General features: G+C 44.9%; 1 protein-coding gene across 3 annotated transcripts in view; it reads left to right on the top strand.

Moving 5' to 3' along the window:
- Positions 1–23,731, top strand: part of rwdd1 (RWD domain containing 1) — a 71,469-nt gene that overhangs the window by 25,553 nt on the left and 22,185 nt on the right. Inside the window, exon 1 of one of the 3 annotated variants that reach the window (XM_078212676.1) lies at positions 18,543–21,132. The exons of 1 other annotated variant lie outside the window; for it this stretch is intronic. In XM_078212676.1, coding sequence (XP_078068802.1) covers positions 20,898–21,132 — 235 coding nt within the window. In that variant the 5' untranslated portion in view covers positions 18,543–20,897. Of the gene's footprint in view, positions 1–18,542; positions 21,133–23,731 lie in introns of those variants that run through there. One more of the 3 variants, XM_078212678.1, reaches the window with a different exon arrangement.

Below are 23,731 nucleotides of genomic sequence, written 5' to 3'. Positions count from 1 at the left end.
GTGTCCCCCTCGCCCGTCAGGATATGCCACGTAGGCATACTGAGGGTTGGCGTGGAGGAGATGGACCTGTTCAACCAAAGGGTCGGACCTGCGGGTCCTAACATGTCGCCACAGGAGGACAGGTCCTGAGTACGTCAACCAAGACGGTAATGAGGTCCCAGAGGAAGACTTCCTAGGGAATGAAAACATTCTCTCATGAGGAGTAGCGTTGGTTGCCATTCACAGGAGTGAGCGTATGGAGTGGAGCGCATCAGGGAGCACCTCTTGCCAACGGGAGACTGGAAGACCTTTAGACCTCAACCCCAGTAAGGCAGCCTTCCAGACTGTAGCATTCTCTCGTTCGACCTGTCCATTACCCCTTGGGTTGTAGCTCGTGGTTCTACTAGAGGCAATCCCATATGAGAGCAGGTATTGCCTCAAGTCATCGCTCATGAACGACGAGCCCCTATCGCTGTGGATGTAACAGGGGTAACCGAACAGGGTGAAAAGATCACAAAATGCCTTGATAACCGTGGCAGCTGTCATATCAGAGCAGGGAATGACAAAAGGGAATCGTGAGTACTCATCAACCACATTGAGGAAGTACACGTTCCGATCTGTCGAGGGAAGGGGGCCCTTAAAGTCCCCACTCAGTCTTTCGAAGGGACGAGTGGCCTTAACGGGTTGTGCCCTGTCAGGTCGGTAGAAGTGCGGTTTGCATTCCGCGCATACCCGGCAGCTTCTAGTTATGGACCTGACATCCTCCACTGAGTAGGGTAGGTTCCGGGCTTTTATGAAATGGAAGAGCCGAGTGACCCCCGGATGGCAGGGGTCATTGTGGAGAGCCTGCAATCGATTCTCCTGCATACTAGCGCATGTTCCACGCGACAGGGCATCCGAGGGCTCGTTGAGCTTACCTGGACGATACATGATATCATAATTGTAGGTGGAGAGTTCGATTCTCCACCTCAAGATCTTATTATTCTTGATCTTACCCCGTAACGTGTTGTTGAACATGAACGCCACGGACCGCTGGTCCGTGAGCAGAGTGAACCGTTTTCCCGCCAAGTAATGGCGCCAATGCCGAACGGCCTCCACAATGGCCTGGGTCTCCTTTTCCACTGCCGAATGTCGAATTTCAGGGCCTTGGAGGGTGCGAGAGAAAAAGGCGACGGGCCTGCCCGCCTGGTTAAGTGTGGCGGCCAGGGCAAAATCAGATGCATCACTCTCCACCTGGAAGGGGATGGACTCATCGATAGCGTGCATCGTGGCTTTCGCGATGTCGGCTTTTATTCTTGCAAAGGCTAAGCGAGCCTCTGTTGCTAGGGGAAAAGAGGTAGACTTGATGAGCGGACGGGCTTTGTCCGCGTAATTGGGAACCCACTGTGCGTAGTATGAGAAGAAGCCTAAACATCTTCTCAGTGCTTTGACGCTAGTGGGCAGGGGAAGTTCGAGGAGAGGACGCATACGGTCTGGATCAGGGCCAAGGACCCCGTTTTCCACCACGTATCCGAGGATAGCTAGGCGGCGCGTACGAAATACACACTGCTCCCTGTTGTAGGTCAGATTCAGGCGAGATGCAGTGCGTAAGAATCTAAGAAGGTTGGCATCGTGGTCCTGCTGGTCATGGCCGCAGATGGTGACGTTATCCAGGTACGGGAAGGTAGCCCGCAGTCCGTTCTGGTCCACCATTCAGTCCATAGCACGCTGGAAGACCGAGACCCCATTCGTGACACCAAAAGGAACCCTTAAAAAATGGTACAGGCGACCATCCGCCTCAAAGCCCGTGTATTGTCGGTCCTCTGGGTGAATGGAGAGCTGGTGGTAAGCAGATTTTAAGTCGATGGTGGAGAACACCCGGTACTGCGCAATCTGATTGACCATGTCAGAAATGCACGGGAGGGGATACGCATCCAGCTGCGTGTATCTGTTGATGGTCTGACTATAGTCTATGACCATCCGGGGTTTGTTCCCATTCTTAACCACCACGACTTGCGCTCTCCAAGGACTAGCGCTAGGTTGGATGATCCCTTCCTTGAGGAGCCGCTGAACTTCAGATCGAATGAAGATCCGATCCTCAGCACTGTAACGCCTGCTCTTTGTTGCGATGGGCTTGCAGCCTGGCACGGGATTCTGGAATAGGGAGGGTGTGGTAATCCTAAGCGTTGAGAGACTACATGTGGAGCGCGTTGGGCAATTTAGAGGCTGCGGGTCTCCCACTGAAAGCGGAGGGAATGGCCCACCGTACTGCAGAGTTACACTCTTCAAGTGGACCATAAAATCTAGTCCTAGGAGTATTGGTGCGCAAAGGTGCGGTAACACAAGGAGCTTGAAGTTCTCGTAAACCGTGCCCTGCACTGTCAGATTGACCACGCAACTCTCTAGCACGGTGACAGACCGGGACCTTGACGCCATCGAAATTGTCTGCTTGACAGTCTGAATCTGGAGACCACACCGCTTCACGGTGTCTGGGTGAATGAAGCTCTCCGTGCTCCCGCTGTCAAACAAACAATAATTCGGGCGTTTGTTTACCTGTATGTCCATCATGGACTTGTCGAGTCTGTGAGGCTTGGCCTGGTCCAGGATGATCGACGCCACCGTTGGTTCGTGGGCGCAACTGCAGGCAGCTGAGATGGTTGATGACGACCCCTGCTGGTCATTCGCGGTCGGTGCCGACCAAAATGGCTGCCCCCATAGGTCGCACGTGGACGATGGCGCCAAAACCTGCGGCCCCTGCAGGTCACACGTGTCTTGCGGCTCCGTCGTTCAGAATGGCGACGTCCTGGAATCGCACGTGGTAGAAGACCTTGAAGATGCAGAAGACAAGGAGGCCGGCTCCGGGGAGTCACACGCCGCACTGCTGTTCTTGGATGGAAGTTTGGACCGGCATACCTTGGAATAGTGCCCCTTCTTGCCGCATGCGGAGCACAACACCGCTTTAGCTGGACATCGCTGCCGAGGGTGTTTCACCTCCCCCACAGAAGTAACACCGCGGGCCACCTGGAGCTGCTGCCGTCATCAGGTCCGAGGCTGGGAACGCAATCGCGCAGTTTTTCGGCCCCGCTGAATGAAGTGGGGTCTGTGACTGCCCCTGCCACGCTGTCTCCACGTGGTCGTCGGGGTACATCGCCAGACTTTTGGAGGCCGTTTCTAGAGCGTCAGCTAACTCTATGGATTTAGTGAGATCGAGGTTACCTTGCTCCAACAGCCGAAGGCGGATGTACGACGAGCCGATTCCCGCCACGAACGCATCTCGAGCTAGGTCGTTCATGTACTGGTCTGCTGACACTGACTTGCAGTTGCAGGCTCTGGCTAGCTGTTGAAGCTCGCACGCGTACTGTTCCGTCGTTTCGCCGGGCTGCCGCCGTCGAGTGGCTAGAAGGTATCGAGCATGCATCTCATTCGGCGGTTTGTTGTATCGCTTCTTGAGAAGCTTGAGGACCCCTTTGTAGTCGGTGGCCCCACGGATCGCTAGGTATACAGCGTCGCTTACCCTCGCGTGGAGGACCCGGAGTCTGTCGGTGTCGTCGGTGACCGCTGTGGAGGCGTCAATGTAATCTTGGAAACACTTCAACCAGTGGTCAAAAGTGTTCGATGCTCCCGCCGCACGTGGATCCAACGTAAGCCGTTCGGGTTTAAGCATTTGCTCCATGTTTTCTTTGTCGCGATGCGCGATATAACACACGAGAGGCTGGATGTACTCGGGAAATAAAGGCTTTTATTGCCAACAATAACAGAGCTACCATATACAGTATACGATCCCAGACTAAAGGGTCACCAGGCAGAGCAGTGACCTTTATACCTCTCCCAGGAGGCGGAGCCAACTGGGGTGTACCATAAGGACTATATTAACAGGTAGAACAGCCCAACCCTAACCCCAACAGTAACATATATACAGACTCATAGTACTGGCCAGACCATGGCTCAGCACTACCTGGTGGGAACCAACAATGGTTCACCACAATCATAATGAATGGCAGAGCAGGCTCAAAGGGCTGAATGGCCTACTCCTGCTCCTATTTTCTCTGTCTCTTTGTAATTCAAGTCAATGACAATTGGCAGAATGAGTTGGGCAAGTTCTCTAAAAGGAGCCTGCATTTCCTGACTAGCAACAAACCACTCCAGGTACAAATACATTGTCACAATTTTCAAAGAAATTATTAAGTTAATTGTGATAAGTACAAAATTATAGTGTTTAACAAGGCAGTAAATTAGTCAGTTCACTCTGGCCCTCGACTGTCATTGACTGCAGAGCTCTCTCTTGATCAAAGTCTATCATCTTACTTCATTTTGCACCTAACTAGTGAAAGTTGTTGCTCGCAACTATTTCTGTGTGTAAGCAAAATACTGCGGGTGCTGGAATCTGAAACAAAAACAAAAAATGCTGGAAAAACTCAGCAGGTCTGGCAGCATTGTCAGGATTCTCTGTTTTAGTTGCCCCTAGATAGTTGCCAGTCGTATCCTTTAGTTTTGATTGGCCCAAACAGCACATGACCAGCCCCTGATTTGTTAAATGGTGCATGATCAATGCCTGATTGGTCTCTGAAGGTTATTGGCCATCTTGCTGATGTCACTTCCCATTAACTCCCAACTGGTTTTCTAAAATGTCAGTCACTTGTGGGAATATTCTCTTTATAGCTTTTCCCTATTATTATATTAAGTCCATTGCTTTTCCACTAAGATAACAAGACACCGCAAGATAATTTGTGTATCTGCTTATTTGTGATAAGAGGATGTGTGGTGTTACTTAGTAATGATAGATTTCCTCTCTGGAAGGTTCAAACACAAACATGTAACTGCTTAGTGACTGCCTGCTGATGCCTGAAGCAAGTTACTTAAAAACAAAGAACTAAAAGTACAAGAGATGCAGAAGCTTAAACTAATAGAGCAATTATAAAATTACCATGGTACATAGAAAATCAATATGAAATGATGATTGGTGTGCTAAAGTTGAGGGAGCAATGGACATATTACAAATTACCATGTTCTATTTAATACGTTGCACATTCATAAGAAATAAAAGTCACAAAAGCTACATCACTACAACACTGTTACAAAAACAGATAAAAAAACACAGCAATGCATAAATACGATTTTATGCTTTGAAGTGAATATTTCTCTTTAAGTCAATTTAAGACGTAAAACTGTAATTTGAGAGCTAAAGCTGCTTTACTGCATACAACAGATCTTTGAGGTGAATATAGCATATGTCAGACCACTTCCTAAAAACTCATCTCCACAGCATTTCTGCAGCATTTGGTGAATTACAAGAAACTTCAGATGTATTCTCTAACCAAGCCATAAAAAATAACAGTGATTCCCTTCAACATCTGTCCTTTGATAAAACAATAAAATGTAACCCTACTTTAGCCTAAGGCAGTATGGCACACATCACCTGTCAAGTAGGAATGCACCTAAAGGGAGAGACTCGCGTAGTATACTATATTGCATTAATTGATTAATACACTTTGATCTTTGATAATTGAGCGTAACTAAAACTATTAAAATTATTCAACATGGACTTCCCTGCAGTTGGTCGCAGTTACTAATGAATTTTGTTTGCATTGTTCTTTATTTTCCCAAATCTAACTTGCTAAATTGTGCCTCACGGTTATTTTCGTGTTTCAAAATTATCCAAAATGCAAATAACAGTGCTGTTGGGCTGATAGGGTTCGTTTATGTTCAATTCATTCTTCTCCAGAAGTAACTTCTGTTTATTAATATCCAAGAAATACCAAGGCCACGATCTTACCTTCTTGCCCTGCCAGCTGATGGGCGGGGAGGGCCAGTAAGATCGCGAGAGAGCCATTACTCTCTTCTCACGATTTTACCAGCACCGGATATCCAGCAAGATATATATTAAATAGCATTTAAATATTATTCTGGGAAGCTATCGTCCAGGCTCACTTGCCTTAGCGGCCTTGCCAGTGAAGGTTGTCTCCAGCGAGGATCATGTATGGCCCCCATCAACAGTCCCGGTAGGACTGGACAGCATTGAAGCTCCCCCGGGAGGTCAGGAGAAAAAGCGGGTGCCCTTTGGGCAGTACCAGCCTGACACAGCCATCCTGGCACCCTGACAATGCCCACTGGGCAGTGCTGAAAGGGCGAGGTCTACTGGGGACAGCAGACAGGGGAGAGCCAATCGAGAGGGACTGCTGCTGTATGTTTTTCGGGCAACACCAACGCATATAAGGACTGTAAAACGCACGTTGACCATTTAAATGGTAGAAGTGGCCATGTTTGGCTGCAGAAACTGGCTGTTTTCTCCCAGCAAGCTCAGCCCTGCCTGCCTCCAGTCGAATTCACAGTCACAGCCCAGACGGGCTGCTGATTAGATTAACTGAACCACAAAGGGAGCAGATGATATCACCAGACCAGACCTGCATCGAGATTGGAAGATCAATACCAGCCACAATGTACCTGGATAAGATACAATAGATACGATAATGGGGCTATCCAGCAGTAAGGAGAAACCCATCTCCATGATGGGAAAACAATCTGTAAGCCCCGGTAAAGTGATTAGGAACATCGATGGGCCATTCATACTGGACAAGGCAGTCTCAGCCATTTGTGATTTCAATAGGCAGTGCTATCACTGGAGCTGATAGCGATCTAGGACCATTGTTCTTACAATTGCCGGTGGGGGCGGAGCTCACGGGACTTTTGAAATCTGAATTTTAAAAAGTGTGGTTTTGCAGCCATTTTTTTTTCTCTTTGGACCAGCATGGCAGCTCTCTACTCTCTCTTCTCCTGTTCCTGGCTGCCTCTCGTTCATCTCCAGCACGCAGCCCGAAGTCCACTGAGCAATTTAAACTAGGATTGTGAGTATCCTCTGGTAATTCGCGAAGTTCCCGAGATCATCATAGTGGATGAGGCTTTGGGGAAAGGGGGGTGCTTTTGCATGCACCTTTCATAGTTTAAGACACTGGTAAACTTGTGTAAAGTAAACATTCCCGTTGTGCCCGTTTTAGTATTCCTTCCATAACTATAGTCTTATAGAGCATAAGGCATCGTGTGTTGTTTTCCTAGTGTTTGGTGATCTTGACCTTGAAGTTTTAATAAATATATATATATCTTTGACTTCCATTGGAGTCCGTTTTGATCTTTTCAATTTCTCACCAACGATCTCTGACCAAGTCACAATATTAAATATCCCTTACCATAATTCCGGAGTCTAGAACTGAGAGTACTCTGGGCGCTTCGAAACCACCCACTCAGGAAAGGCTGCCAGGTAAAGGTGGGCAGAGGCTTTCATTTCCTCTCTCTCTCTCTCTCTCTCTCTCGGGGGCGCTACTCTAGTGGAGTAGGTGCAAGGTGGCTGTGAGTCCACCGGTAAGAGGGAGAGGATCACCTGGGCAGTGGTGGGGTTTGGACAATCGGTGTGCCAAGCCCAAAGTGAGCCCGTTGGGTGGAGTTAAAAAGGGGATCCTGCTACACTGCACACTCTGCAACAGCGATCAGTGGGGGTAACTGCTGCGTGCTTTGAAACCGATGATTGGCTGATCTATGTGCATTTGGGGGAGGCAGTTTGGCTGTGATCGGTCTGAGTGGGGATGGATGGCAATCAGTCCAGGTGGGGGAAGGATCAGCCACGGAACTCCATGGAGCGGGGTGGAGGGGGTTCAGCTAGAAGGCCTGCATTATTTTGGGGGATGCAGTGACTGACAGATCTCTGTGCTCATAGAATAGAGATCTGAGAATGTGCAATTGCGCCCTCTGCTGCTATCAGCTGGGTTTTGGGTAAGCTCGGCCCTGCCCATTCCCCCTGTTGGCAGGAAACAGGTTTGGCCACATTTTTTTGACAGAGTCAATTTTTAAGTCCCCCCAAAAAATGGTGCAAATTTCTTCCATTTTTATGGTCGTTTGGCATTTAGAATTTTTTTTAGTAAGATCGGCCCCGCTGGCTGCCCACCCCCCAAGACTTCCATTAGCTTTTTTAAAAAATAAGTTTCCATTTGAATGCTTGAAATAGCAACTCACATGAATTTATTTTATCAGTTCCAATTCCAGAAAGGATTAAACCCAGGGTGGGTGATTTTAGATTATATCAGAGACAGAAACGCTTACAATCAGTTTAGAGGTAACTATCATATCTCCCATTCCCAAGAACTTTGGGTGGAATATTCCTGTCCCTGTCCCCCCCCACCATGGGAGTCATAGCAAGCGGGACATGAATCATGCAAAGGTTCATTTAGCTCGGGCAGGATTTTCTGGTCTTGGGGCGAGCACGGCCAGAAAATCTGGCACTTTGTCTTGGATGGTAACAAATAGCCTGAATGGTGAAGGTCAAGAGTTTAAAAGGTGAATAGACATCATCCACTCCCCCTACTGGCGAGAATCATACTTGCCTCAATTTCTTTCCAAAGTGCCTTAAATAGTCTCTGTGAACTCGCCCAAAATATAGGTGCGATTCTCTTCCATTTTCATGCTCACTCGGCACTTAGAATATTTTCGGTCAGATTGCCCCCCAAAGTCTTTAGTCCAAGTTTTATGTCTGTAGATAAGTTATTGAATCTATAAGACACCGAGGTCCCTTGTTGAATATCTCATGTTACTAATATAGCCCTGGGGACTTGTTTTTTTTAAAAACACAATAATAACAAAAAATCTTGTGACTCTGCCCAAGAGACCAATAGGTTAATATGTCCTGTCATAACCATCAATTTAGAAACTTAAAATTTAATAATGTCCAATATGTTACATTCATCAATACAGAAGTTGTGTGGTGAATTAAAAAATAAAACAAAACAAATCCCATTTTAAACTTTTTTTTATTATAGCTTTCTTCACCTTTGCATAGATTTTATCCTTCAGGAGTGAAAACAACAAAAATCATTTGCAACGTTATTATTGCCAAGGGAGGACATTCTAATGGGGAAAGACAGCATTTTAGGTAATAATTCAGTTGTTTTCAAACATTTAGCACTTCTGTAAAATGTTTTTCACCCAAGATTTCTTTTATAATCAGGGTGATTACACAATCGGAATCAATTCAAATATCTTAAATTCCAATTCATATTCCAGAAGGCATCAAAGTTATTGTGCAAAATAAAAGCTCATGGTGTAGGGATAACGAATTGGCATGGATGGAAGCTTGATTAGCTAACAGGAAACAGAGAGTAGGCATAAATGGATTATTTTCTAGTTGGCAAGATGCGTCAGTTACACAGGGCGTTGGTGAGACTACCTCTGGAGTACTGTGTGCAGTATTTGTCTCCTTATTTAACAAAGGGTGAAGAGAAGGTTTATTACACTCAGACATGGTGTTGGAGGGTGTCTCATGAGGAAAGCTTGGACAGGATAGGCTTGTATACAGTGGAGTTTAGAAGAGTAAGAGACAACTTGATTGAAACATATAAGATCCTGAGGGGCCTTGACAGGGTGGATGTGGAAAGAATGTTTCCTCTTGTGGGGGTAAATTCTGGAACTCGTGGTAAATGTTTAAAAATAAGGGGATCGCCCAATAAACACAGTGATGATAATACATTTTGTTTCTTGGAGGGTCATGAGTCTTTGGAGTCCTCTGCCTCAAAAGGTGGCGGAAGCAGGGGGCGGAATTTTCCAAAAGAAATGGCAATATCATCTTGGGCGGGAAACCGGGTGCAATTTCCATTGGTTTGGGTGGGATCCTGATCACGATCTTCCAACACTTTCTCATTTCTTTTGCAGGGGGGCATGTTTTGCAACATCATTGAGAGGGGCAGGGCCTAAAGACACCGGCAAGTCTGACTGCCAGTTTGGCACTGCGAGATTGGCATTGCCAGGGTGTCAGTCATGTCCCTGACCACCAGAGAGCTACACTGCTCTCAAAGCCCTGACATGGTCATCACGTCTGGTCTCTGTTCTTGTTGGCCAGTAGTGATTCCAGCTGGCGTGACGTAATGCCGGCGGGTGGGAACATTTGACATTCTCGAAAGATACGGCATTAGGGCGATTTTGAATATGTAAATGTATTTAAATGCATGGTAATCATATTCATCCTCTCACTCGGTGTGAACCTGATGACATCACAGTTAGGGGCAGAGAAGGTCTGCTATGTCCATTTTGTGAGAGTTTCTGGCCATAACGGCTTCTGTGCATTCGTCGGGTGGGACCAGAAAACCAGGCTCCGAATATTTTTAAGGCAGTGGTAGACTCTTGAAAAGCAGGAGGTGAAAAGTTATTGGGGAGGCAGGAATGTGGAGTTAAGGAAGTGGATCAGCCATGATCTTACTGAATGGCAGAGCAAGCTTGAGGGGCCAAATTGCCTACTCCTGCTTCTGATCTGTTTGTTTATATGTATGTCCATTTCATAGATAATTTAAAATTAACAATCAACAAGCTTCAAATATGTGAACTTTATTATCCAGAATTAAATACTCTCGCACACCTTGACATAACTAGAATGTTGCTGTGACCACTAATGCAATTCTAGTTTCCAAAACAGGTCAAGTAACCTCAATACGCCCAATTTAATTCACATTTATTCACTAAACACAAAATAGTACTTACTCTAAGGAGAAAAGAAAAATTATATAATTCTTCTGCTCTTTAGGCACCTTTTCAGATGACAATAACAGAAGCATAGATAGAAAAATAAAACCAAAGGAAAGCTAGCTTTTACAGTTAAATAAAACACTTAATTTTAGAGCTAAAGAATTATACGAGCTTTTTAAAGAGAAGTCGCTGTGACCTTGCAAACATTAACTGAAGAAAAGGGGTGCAGAATCTTTTGATATTGCTTTAATTTATTCTTTTCCTCACTTAAACTAATTTTCTAATTTGGATGTTTGTTACATAAGCTCACATGACAATGGTCTTTAAGACTTGCCTTGAATATCAATAGCAGTTTTTCTAAGCTCTGGTCAAATTAAAGCAACATGTTTCAAATAGTTCAAATGAGATTTCTGCCAGGCATTTTCAAAGCCAAAGTTATCTCTTACAAAAAACACTGTTTCTTTTCCACAGTTGCAAAAATAAATTTCAGACTAGAATAACACATAAACCAGCAATCTGAATTAAAAATGCAATTTTTATGTTTTTACAATTCTGGCCACATAATCTTACATTGAAACAAATTTTTGATTTGTTTTATTATTGTCACATGTATTAGTATACAATGAAAAGTATTGTTTCTTGCATGCTGTACAGACAAAGCATACCGTACACAGAGAAGGAAAGGAGAGGGTGCAGAATGTGGTGTTACAGTCACAGCTAGGGTGTAGAGAAAGATCAACTTAATATGAGGTCGGTCCATTCAAAAGTGTGATGGCAGCAGGGAAGAAGCTGTTCTTGAGTCAGTTGGTATGTGGCCTCAGGCTTTTGTATCTTTTTCCCAATGGATGGAGGTGGAAGAGAGTACGTCCAGGACGTGTAGGGTCCTTGATTATGCTGGCTGCTTTTTCGAGACAGCGGAAAGTGTAGATAGAGTCAATGGATGGGAAGCTGGTGAACTGGGCTTTGTTCACGACCCTTTGTAGTTTCTTGCGGTTTTGGACAGAACAGGAGCCATACCAAACTGTGATACAACCAGAAAGAATGCTTTCTAACCAGAAAGAATGCTTTCATCTGTAAAGATTGGTGAGAGTCGTAGCGGACGTGCCAAGTTTCCTTAGCGTCCTGAGAAAGTAGAGGCGTTGGCGGGCTTTCTTAACTATAGTGATAGTATGGAGGGCCCAGGACAGGTCGTTGGTGAGCTGAACATCTAGAAACTTGAAGCTCTTGACCGTTTTCACTTCATCCCCATTGATATAGACAGGGGCATGTCCTCCATTACGCTTTCTGAAGTCGATGACTATCAACTTTGAAGTTGGAAAAATATACAGATGGGTACACATAAAATGGCTGCCTGGCACATAAACAGTCACCTGGGAAAGAGACATTAAACAGGCACTGACTTTCAGTACAGCCAGCCACCTGAGATTAAAACATAAAGGACAGACAGCTATTCAAAGTTAAACATGCAGGAATCAAATCCTGCAGGAAGCCAGCCAGGGCTTGAGGCACTCTTTAGGATAAGGACAATAGGGTTGGATAACGAGATTAGCTACAGGTGGGATCGGGAATACATAACTGCAGGAAAACCAATTACTGTAAATTACTATATGAATAGACCGAAACTAAAACCATTGATGGTCACTGACGAAGGAAATGTATCCATTCATAGAACAATGCAATGTTAACATGCTTATGTCTGTATCTGTCTGTATTTGTCTATAACGATGTGTTAACAATCGATCACCTACTTGATTACAACGATGTGATAATGGCTAGATGTCCGGTCCATCTATTGTGTAAAGGGTATAAAGATGGACTGCTCCTATTGTCTCATTGAGAGAAGGTTTGCTGCTTGTTAGTGCCTTTTCTCCACGAAGCTTTGTTAAAATAAAACTGTATTCTTGAAACCTTCAAGCCTGACTCAGTGGTACATTTCCCACGACAACTTCATTTTGCTGACATTGAGGGAGAGATTATTGTCATTGCACCAGTTCACCGGATTCTCTATCTCTTTCCTGTACTCCGTCTCATCATTGTTTGAGATCTGACCCAGTACAGTGGAGGGGAATTTGGCCATGCAGTCATAGGTGCATAAGGAGTATAGTCAGCAGACTCAACAATAACATTCATATTATACTTTCATGCAATTTTGAAAGATTGATTCCTGTAATGGGTTATGAATTTAAAGTGTAAAAAATCTATAACAAGCCCAAGGAACACACAGCTTCACCTAGTTCACTACCGAACTATGACTCAAGTTTGCCACAAAAAATATATGTGTATAGAAAGAACAAGTAACAAACTTATGATTGCAATAATAAAGATCAGACAATAAGGGGTTAATAACTTTTTACTCTGTAGAAAAGAGCACAAATATACTCATAAGTGAAGAGACATATGCAGCTTCCAGCATTCACACACAAACAATGAAAACAAAATCCCTTAAAATCCCTTCCTGTCTCATAGCAGTTTTAACTATTGATATGGGCTTTTTAACTTATTTATTTTCTTCTGATCCTATTTCCTTTCTGCACAATCTTCAAAGCATTTTCTCGACAGAGAAAGCATTTACTATCAGCCTAAGTGATGATTTCAACGTCTGAGAATTTTTTTCGCTTTTTGAACTGTCCTCTCAATGGCTTGTTTTGGTCACAATAGATTTGCATTTTTTAACCATTCCTCCTTCTAATGTTTCAACTGGTTTATAGCTTTTTGATCTACAGATTTGAGCTAGTGTTCAGGTTGGAGACATGCTGCTGCAACAACAAAAGGGTTATACGCTTTTTGCATAGCTCCAAATCACAAACCAGCGGATCTACAGATTTGAGCTAGTGTTCAGGTTGGAGACATGCTGCTGCAACAACAAAAGGGTTATACGCTTTTTGCATAGCTCCAAATCACAAACCAGCGGGGTTCCATCATTCTACTTTCAGGTCTTTCCAATTCAAAATCACATCATCTCTTTGAGGGCAAAAAGTGAAAACCAAAAGCAAGAGGTCTCTCATTCTTCACTTTTTAACTCTCAACTTACCCTACCTTGGATAAACTCCAGGTTCTGCTCAAAGGAGCATTTAACATTTCGAATGGCACAACTTTAGCCATTCTTTATCTATTCTTTGAGTGGAATTCTCCAGAGCCCATGCCACTGGGTTTGATGGTAGACACGGTGGGAGAATATGGTGAGATGACCAGAAATTGGTTTTATGCTGGCGCAAATTTACAGCGGGATCTTCTACTGGTGCCCACTTTGATGGGTTGGCAAACCTGTCAGAGTCCAGCGTGAACCTCACTTGCATCCCATAATGTGATGCAATAGAAGACCTGACCGACCAGCCCTCCATACCATATTTTTGACGATTATGGCAGGAAAAGATGCCAGCAAACAGGCAAATGTGAAGCATGTTCGAAACAAGATGTGTGCAGATGTTGAGACTTATCTAAGCTGGGACTGCCTTTGGAGCTTGGGATGGAGGCTGCCCGCAACCCTGGAACAACACAGCAGTGGGTCGGGGGACCATCTGCACATGGACCTTTCTGATTAGATGTCCTGGTTTGGATCCATCATCCAGCCTCAGAATGTTCAAGGAAATCCATCTTCATTCTCAGGAGGACCATCTTCTGGTCTCACCGAGTTTGGCTTCATTTTCAAGAAGTCCACTTCCTTTCTTCAATAGCGGGTTAGTGATTTTGGACACCTTTTCAATATGGTACCTGGACATGATGGCAGACTACGCGCCATCATGCCTGCCCCACCACTGAATACGGCGTGAAACACCTATGTGCAAGATTTGGCATGTTTTCTGCTGGCTTCTGCAGTGGAAAATGCTCCATGTTCCTGCCCCCGTCACTCCACTTAGCTTTAAAGTGGGAGAATTCTGCCCTTTATGTTACTCTTGTGTAAGTGCTTTTGATTACTGGTTGGTGTACAAAGGTTGACACTGCACAAAGTCTTTCCCTTCCAAAATTCATGCTGACTGAACTAGGCTCAGACATTTCCCCCAAAAGTGTACACAGCCTAGCCAGTCTCATCTAGGGCACCATTTGTTGGTTTTGGGTGTTTCTGAACCCCTAATTCTTAAGGAAACAGACTCATAAAAAGTTCAGCCATGAGACTACTTCAATGAGATAAAGTCAGAATCATGTTTTTGAAGTTCTCAGATAAACTTTAAAATAAAAAGTTTATTTATTAGTGTCACAAGTAGGCTTACATTAACACTGCAATGAAGTGTCTGTGAAAATCCCCCAGAGGCCACACTCTGGCGCCTGTTCGGGTACACAGAGGGAGAATTTTGCACGGCCAATGCACCTAACCAGCACGTCTTTGGACTGTGGGGGGGAAACCGGAGCACCCGGAGGAAACCCATGCAGACATGGGGAGACCGTGCATACGCCACACAGACGGTGACCTAAACCGGGAATCGAACCTGGGTCCCTGTGAGGCAGCAGCGCTAACCACTGTGTTACCGTGCCGCCCTAAAAATTAGCAACATCCCAGATGGAATTCAAACCCACAATCCCTGGCTTAGGAAAGCCAGTGCCTTATCCATTAGGCCACTGGGGCTGTAAAGGTTGTGTGACAGTAGTGGGTTTTGAACCCATGCCTCTGAAGAGACTGGAGCCTTAATCTAGCACCTTAGAGCGCTCACACACTCCCGTGACCTTAGTAATAAACTGAGGCAATAGTTTACAGTCTAAAGTGGGCTACGTATTTCCAGTATTATGAATTGATGGGGAGCACAGAGTGACTTCTCTTCTTGCAGTTTTCGGCCTTCAGGCTCTTCTTGCCTGTTTCACTCTCTCTTTCCCTTGTCTTGTTTGTTCTTGGATCGTTTCTCTCCATTACTCAGAAAGTCAGGAACTTCAAATCACAATGAACCACATAAGGTTCCAATTATTTTGTGAAGTGACATTTACATAAAATTTATAGCACAATAAAGAGGCCATTTGGTGTTTATGGTTCACACAAGACTCTTACCACTCTATTTATCCATCTTGCACACTACTAATATATTCATCAATGTCTTCCTCCTTCATACTTATCTGGCTTTTCCTCAAATGTACTGAAGCTTCCATATCCCGGCTCCAACCCAGTCAAAGGAAAAAATAACTTCAGGACCCCAACAATTTTCATTTCTTGCCATTTTTATGGAATTTAAACTTGTTGGATAATTTCTGTGATGAATTGGTTAGCCATGATCTCCAAGAACTCGAAGGGCCGAACAGCCTACTCCTGCTCCTATTTTGTATGTTAACGGTTATTGTAAATAATGGGGTTAACTGGGAAAGAGTACTGAAATCTGTAACATTAATTCATATTTGTTAAATGGTTCCCACAATATGATGTTCACCTACAGGCACAATGCCTTTAGACAGTTACAATTAGAAATCTCACAACATCAGGTTAAAGTCCAACAGCTTTATTTGGAATCAGTAGCCTGATGAATGAGCAACGCTCCGAAAGCTCGTGATTCCAAATAAAGCTGTTGGACTTTAACCTGGTGTTGTAAGACTTCTTACTCTAACGTCGTCATCTCCATATCACAGTTACAATTCCCTGGGATATATTTTAACCCTACCCCACAAGGCAGAGACTGGATGAGTGGGCAGTTAAAATTGCTCCGGATTACTTAACCTGTCAGAGGTCTGCCCAAATTGCACCATTTCTGATTTTAATGGGCACCTCTGGATAAGCTCCTAAATTGGCCACCCAAATTCGGCAGGACCGTAATTCCCAAGTGGGGAAAACTGCCATTGTTCTTCTGCCAGTTGACAGCCCAGCACAAAGACAATCAGAAGACTGAAGGGACACTCTAGGTGTGTTTTTCCTTTCCTGTGTTGGGCCCAAAGGAGCAACAGTGTAGGAAAATGCGGCATAAACAGCAATAGGAATAATTACTTTTGGTGGTGCTGATCCAGCAAGCAACGATGACCAGGACACCAAGAACTTAGCTTCCAAAGACAGTCCTTAAGACCATAAGACATAGGAGCGGAAGTAAGGCCATTCGGCCCATCGAGTCCACTCCACCATTCAATCATGGTTGATTTCAACTCCATTTACCCGCTCTCTCCCCATAGCCCTTAATTCCTCGAGAAATCAAGAATTTATCAATTTCTGTCTTGAAGACGCTCAACGTCTCCGCCTCCACAGCCCTCTGTGGCAATGAATTCCACAGACTTCCTTGGCCCAGTCCAGGAGAGGGAAGGCATGTCAGTCATGCCCAGCATAGTGTGTGCAGGGTGTGGTCATCACCTCATGCACAGCAACCTGGGGTGGGGGTTTCTGGCATAGTGCTCAGCCATAGATGGTTGTCACAGTCAGGGGCGGCATCTGCAGCCTGTAAATAGAGAACAGGTAGTATAAGGTGGGCATTCGATGGTCCCCTAGAGGGGGGGCATCACTACACGTGACAGTGCAGGAAGCCTTAAGGTGGAGCAAGGTAAGGTCTACATGGGGCATAGATACATCACCTCAAATTACTCAGGGGGGGTAACACAAGGATATCAACCACAATTACAATGGGATCAAGGGTTACAGGGGAAGGACAGAGAGTAATCGAAGGGAGGGAAATCTGAACGTTATGCTCCTCCAGAATGATGTGAGGAACTTCCATGTTCACACAGGGTCGAAGCTGGCTGGAATGAAAACCTGAAGACTGACATCTTGGAACCTCAAGCAATGGTGCAGCTGAAAGTGAAACTAAGAGAAAAACATTGCTGGAGAGGGCTGCTTTAGCTTGTGGGAGGAATGGATCACAGCACTGAGGGGCCAATTAAAGGTGCATCCATCTGTATTACCAAATGAGGAGCACAGAAACAGGCCAGTCAACCCAACGGGTCCATTCTAAGTCTCTTTGCACTTCATCTAACAATATCAACATATCTTTCCGTTCCTGTCACTCTTTTGTGCTTATCTAGTTTCCACTTAAATGTAATGCTGCTATTTGACTCAACAACTCCTTGTGGCAGTGAGTTCTATAGTGTCGCTGCTCTTTGGGTAAAGAACTTTCTCCTGAATTCCCTATTGTGTAAGAACAATCTTATACTTAGTGTTAGCTTAGTTTTGTTCCCCACTTAAGTAAAAAACATTGTTTCCACATTTACCCTCAGACCTTTGTCAGGTCACTGCTCCCAAACCTCTTTTCTAGGGAAATGATCTCAGCCTGTTAAACCTTTTCTGATGTGTTTAACCTCCCAGGTCTGGTTACTGAGATACTCTGTATCTCTCTCCACAGATGCTGCCAGATCCTCAGATGTTTTTTTCCAGCCTTTTCTGTTTTCATTTCTTCAATAAACCCCAAGTGAGTTGATGGTCCAGGAGGATGCCAGTGTAATGCCTTGCAGAGATGAAAATCTCACATCAAGCCCACCCCAACCTAGCCATTTAGGGGTTGCTGTTTTATAAGGATGGTCCATGCAGTGTTTTATGTGCGATAAGACTCATTTGTTGTAATAAATTTTTTTAGCATCTTGTCAAATGAGACCTTCTCAGAATGCCAATTGTTACTTTGGTCTATTAGCCACTACTGCAGACATGAATCTGCAGAATAATCCACAAATGGATCTGGATTTTCTACTTCATCTTATGTGGCAGCACAGCGGTTAGCACTGCTGCCTCACAGCACCAGGGACCCGGGTTTGATTCCCGGCTTGGGTCACTGTGTGTGCGGAGTCTGTACGTTCTCCCTGTGTCTTTGTGAGTTTCCTCCCACAGTTAGAAAGTTGTGCTGGTTAGAGGTGCATTGGCTATGCTAAATTCTCCCTCAGTGTACCCGAACAGGCGCCGGAATGTGGCGACTCGGATTTTCACAGTAATTTCATTGCAGTGTTAATATAAACCTACTTGTAACAGTAATAAATAAACTTTAATGCGGTTTGTCTGTGTCAAAATTTTCTGTTTTGGTACATAGCATACTCATATCGTTAAGTTGGGGCATTTTCTCCGTGTAGAGGATTTCAAAGCTTTGCGCCCTCTGTCACCGCTGAGACAATTCTGCATCTGCTCAGCTGTGATGATGATCGCCTATGGCAGTGGTTCCCAAACTTTTTTCACTGGGCTGCACTTTTGGAATAAAAATTTGCTCGCGCCACACCGAATATTTTATTGATAAGAAATACATTCAAAAACAAAAAAAAACAACTCCTAACAGTGCTTGATTCATAACATAGAACACAACTACTTTATAATATGATCATGGGACATCTAGAAAGTATAAAACAATGCAGCTACATAAAAACATGATTCATTCCCAAAATATACTTATAGACGAGCCTCTTACATATGTAACCTTAAGTAAGTATACAAACTCAATGAGAGGTGTGAGCTTGTTTTTGTCGGGTAATCTCATTTATATTAGGTCTAATTTGAGACAAACAAACTCTCATCTCCTCATCAACACAAAGAAGCCTTTCTCTTTTCTGGTCTTTGATATTTGTCAGAGCTGAAAATCCCTGTTCACAACAATATGTCGTGGAGAACTGTAGAAGAATAGCTAATGCCCTTGAAGAGATGCGTGGATACTGTTTCTGGTTGTGTGTCCAAAAAGAGTCCAGTGGCATACTCCCGTGTTTCATTTTCAAGGTGCGATCACTCGAAATGCAGGCCATTTCCTCCTCCTCATCCAATGTCAGACCTGAACAGCTGGAATCCGCAAAGGGGTCTCGAACCCAGTCGAATTTTTCTGTGGACAACGATGGGAAGTAATGATCAATCTTTTCTACCAGTGTTGCAAGATGTTCCTGTATGAGGCCGTACAATTCATTGCTCCTTTTAAAACTTTTTACCAGTGGGAACATTTTGAGGTTATGTTGCATCGCTCTTCCGAGCCAGAGCTGAAGCTTTTTTTTGAATGTAGTTGTGAGGATATTGTCATCGCGGCCTTGCATACTGGCATTGAGCACATTCAACCGGGAAAAGATATCGGCCAAATATGCCAGCTTTGCACACCAGTCATTGTCATCCAGTTGGTGGTACAATGGGTTCCCTTCTTATTCCAAAAATTCTCTTAATTCGTTCTTCAGTTCCAACACCCGATTTAAAACTTTTCCGTGGGACATCCAGCGAACCTCCGAATTAGGCATTGATGTTTTGATTCCATGTCTTTACAGAGTTGAGCAAATAACCGCGCCTTTAGTGGTTTTGCTTTGATGAAGTTCACAATGCGCACAGTCTGATCTAGAACCAACTTCAAATCAGCTACAAGGGTCTTGGTGATTAATGCCTCTCTGTGTAAAATACAGTGAGTTGATATTACATCTGGATTTTTCTGTTTGATGTGTGCCGCCAAGCCTCTCACATTCCCTATCATACATGGCGCTCCATCCGTACAAATTCCAATACAAGAATCCCATGAAATCTCAACTTTTTCCAAATACTCAGACAAGGTTTGGAAAATATCTTATACTCTGGTATGTTTTTCAAGTTCCTTGCAAGATAGAAACTGTGTGATTATTTCGTCATTGTGAATGAATCTGATATAGGCAAGCATCTGTGCTTTTCCACTAATGTCGGTTGATTCATCAACTTGAATGGCAAATTTAGAATTCTTCATACTTTCGGAAACACGCTTCTCAATATTAGCCGACATATCAACTATTCTTCTGCGAATTGTATTATCAGACGAAGGAATTTCCATAACTTCTCGCTCAGCATTATCACCAAAGTTTTCACAATCAAGCTGCAGGCAGGCTGAATCAATCTTTCAGCTATTGTATGTGGTTTTGTCTGTTGAGCAATCAATTCAGCCACTTGGTAAGATACAATCTGCATCTTATCTGAGACTGTCATTCGTTTTTCGAAATATGATCGTTGGCATTTCTGCTGTTCCAAAAGCCTTTCAAAATATTGAACATCCTTGTTTGCCAGATTTCCATGTTTTGACAACAGGTGTCTTTTCATCTTGCTTGGGACCATATTGGAATAGGAAAGCTTTTCACCACAGATCAAACACATAGGCTGAGGTACATTTTCATCTCCAGTCCACGTGAAACCGAGACTCAGATAGCTATCCATCTATTGTCCACAAAACTTTCTTTTTTGGAGGTTTCCTTGGGCCTGCTACTGGTGTAGAATTAAACAACTCTTCTTCAGCACTCTGTCCGAACGGCGATTCTGGATCACAACGTGGACTCGGATCGTCCTCAGCATCACTTGATGCTCTTTCTCTCACTTTGGAAAAATATCTATCCATGTTTAAATGTTTCTTTGATTGTCCTTGAACCTTCCCGCCACACTTGCCATCCTCTCTCGGCCACACCCTTTGGGAACCACTGGCCTATGGCATTGCTCAAAGACCTAACAGTGAAACAGACCAACTGCGCATGCTCGGCGTTGGCATAACAACGAACCGCTGTCCTGTCAAGAGATGCCCTCCCTTCCCTTTCAGTCCTCCGAGTTCCTTTACTGCACGGCTGGGAGGACCCTGCCATGATCCACGCCATCTTTGATGCAGTCAGTTTTGCGGCCCGACAACAGCTCCGGCCTGCTACGCCTGCGCAAACTGGATGAGCGGAGTACTGCGCGTGCGCGAGGCCTATTGCGCATGTGCGAAACCGGCTCTCGCTCGGTGCCCCGGGTTTCTCTCCATGGAGTTTTTCAGCCGCTCAACATGACCGATTACATCGAGGAGCAGCGCAACGAGCTGGAGGCGCTGGAATCCATTTACCCGGACTCGTTCACAGGTGAGGGGGCCTCCGCCCGGCAGCTTCAGCTGGGGACGAGTGGGAAGCAGTGTCTGACTTCCCCGGGCTAGTCTCCAGTGGCAGCTCCGAGGCCTAATCCGGACATGTGAGGATGGGGCAGGTGCGGCAGGCTAGCAACTGCTATCATCTCAGCCTGCAACCAAAGAGTGGGATAAACATTCTTGACAAGTGGCACTTTTAACTCAGTGTCTTCCCAAAGCATGAAGCTTCTCAGGGATGAAGGAATTCATGATTCTTGATGCTCTTTATTTTGGGAACAACTATATTGAAATTGTAGAACTCAAAGACTCACACAGTAATGTTGTGCAAATTCTGTTTTGTGGATGTACATGGAGCTTTACAGCACAGAAAGAGGTCCTTTGGTCCATCGTGTCTGCTGACCATCAAACACCTATCTGTTCTAATCCCATTTTCCGGCATTTGGTCCATAGCCATGTATCATAAAATCCCTGCGGTGCAGAAGGAGGTTATTCTGCCCATTGAGTCTGCACTGACCCTCCGGCAAAGCATCTTACTCAGGATCACCCCAATCCCATTTGCTTACCCCACTAATCCCCTAACCTACACTTGGGACACTAAGGATCAATTTAGCAGGACCAATTCAACCAATTTGCACACCTTTGGACAGTGGGAGGCTCCCGGAGGAAACACGGGGAGAATGTGAAAACCCCACACTCCAATGCTAACCACTGTGCCACAATGCTGCTCATGTATGCTATGGCATTTCAAGTGCTCATCTAAAGATTTCTTAAATGTTGTGAGTGTCCTGCCTCTCCCACCCTTTCTGGCAGACAGTTCCAGATTCCCACCACCCTTTGAGTGAAAAGGATTTTAAGAACATAAGAAATAGGAGCAGGAGTAGGCCATCTGGCCCTTTGAGCCTGCCCCGCCATTCAACAAGATCATGGCTGATCTGAAGCGAATCAGTTCCACTTACCCGCCTGCTCCCCATATCCCCTAATTCCCTTATCGATCAGAAAACTATCTACCCGTGATTTAAACATATTCAACGAGGAAGCCTCCACCACTTCAATGGGCAGAGAATTCCAGAGATTCACTACCCTCTGAGAGAAGAAGTTCCCCCTCAACTCTGTTCTGAACCGGCCCCCCCTTATTTTGAGGCTGTGCCCTCTAGTTCTGGTTTCCCTTCTAAGTGGAAAGAATCTCTCCACCTCTACCCTATCCAGCCCCTTCATTATCTTACATGTCTCTATAAGATCACCCCTCATCCTTCTAAACTCCAACGAGTACAGACCCAATCTGTTCAATCTCTCCTCATAAGCTACACCCCTCATCTCCGGTATCAACCTGGTGAACCTTCTCTGCACTCCCTCCAAGGCCAAAATATCCTTTCGCAAATAAGGGGAACAAAACTGCACACAGTACTTCAGTTGCGGCCTCACCAGTGCCTTGTATAGTTGCAGCAAGACCGCCCTGCTTTTATATTCTATCCCCCTCGCGATAAAGGCCAACATTCCATTCGCCTTCTTGATCACCTGCTGCACCTGCAGACTGAGTTTTTGCGATTCGTGCACAAGGACCCCCAGGTCCCTCTGCACAGTCGCACGATGTAATTTTTCTCCATTTAAATAATATTCCAATTTACTATTATTTCTTCCAAAGTGGATAACCTCACATTTGCTAATGTTATATTCCATCTGCCAGATCCTCGCCCACTCGCTCAGCCTATCCAAATCTCTCTGCAGACTTTCCGCGTCCTCCACGCAATTCGCTTTCCCACTCACCTTCGTGTCATCAGCAAACTTGAATACCCTAGATTCAGTCCCCTCCTCCAGATCATCTATGTAAATGGTAAACAATTGAGGCCCCAGCACCGATCCCTGCGGCACGCCACTGGTCACCAACTGCCAACCAGAAAAGCACCCATTTATCCCAACTCTCTGCTTCCTGTTAGATAGCCAATCCCCAATCCACGCCAACACCTTACCCCTAACTCCGTGTACCCCAATCTTCTGCAGCAATCTTCTACCCCAATTTTCCTCCAATCCATTCTAAATCTCCTGCCTCTGACCTTAAATCTATGCCCTCTGGCTATTATCCAACTACTAAGGGAAAGGTTTCTTCTTGTGTACATTCTGTTTCTCATTGTTTTGTACAACTCGGTAATCTCCCCCTTCTTCTTCTCCCCCCCCCCCCCCCCCCCTCCTCCTCTCTGCTCTAAGGAAAACAGTTCCAGCCTAATCAGTCTCTCATCATAGCTGAAATGCGCCAGCCCAGGCAACATCCTGAAGAATCTCGTCTGTGTCTTCTCTAGTGCAATCACATCCCTCCTATAGTATGGTGACCAGAACTGCACAATCTATTCTAGCTGTGGCCTAGCTAGCAATTTATACAGATCCATTATATTCTTCCTGCTGTTACATTCTATGCTTCGGCTAATAAATGCAAGTATCCCATATTCCTTTTTAACCACCTTATCTACCTGTCCTACTGCCTTCAGGTATCTTTGGATATGCATCTAAGTTCCCTCTGGTCCTCTGTGCTTCCGAGCATCCTACCATTCATTGTGCATTCCCTTGTCTTGTTTGGTTCCCCCAAAATGCTTCACCTCTCAGTT

This window comes from Mustelus asterias, chromosome 5 (assembly GCF_964213995.1).
Source record: "Mustelus asterias chromosome 5, sMusAst1.hap1.1, whole genome shotgun sequence".
NCBI classification, from domain to species: domain Eukaryota; kingdom Metazoa; phylum Chordata; class Chondrichthyes; order Carcharhiniformes; family Triakidae; genus Mustelus; species Mustelus asterias.
Note: the sequence above shows the minus strand (reverse complement) of the source record. Positions and strands in the feature narration are given on the sequence as shown.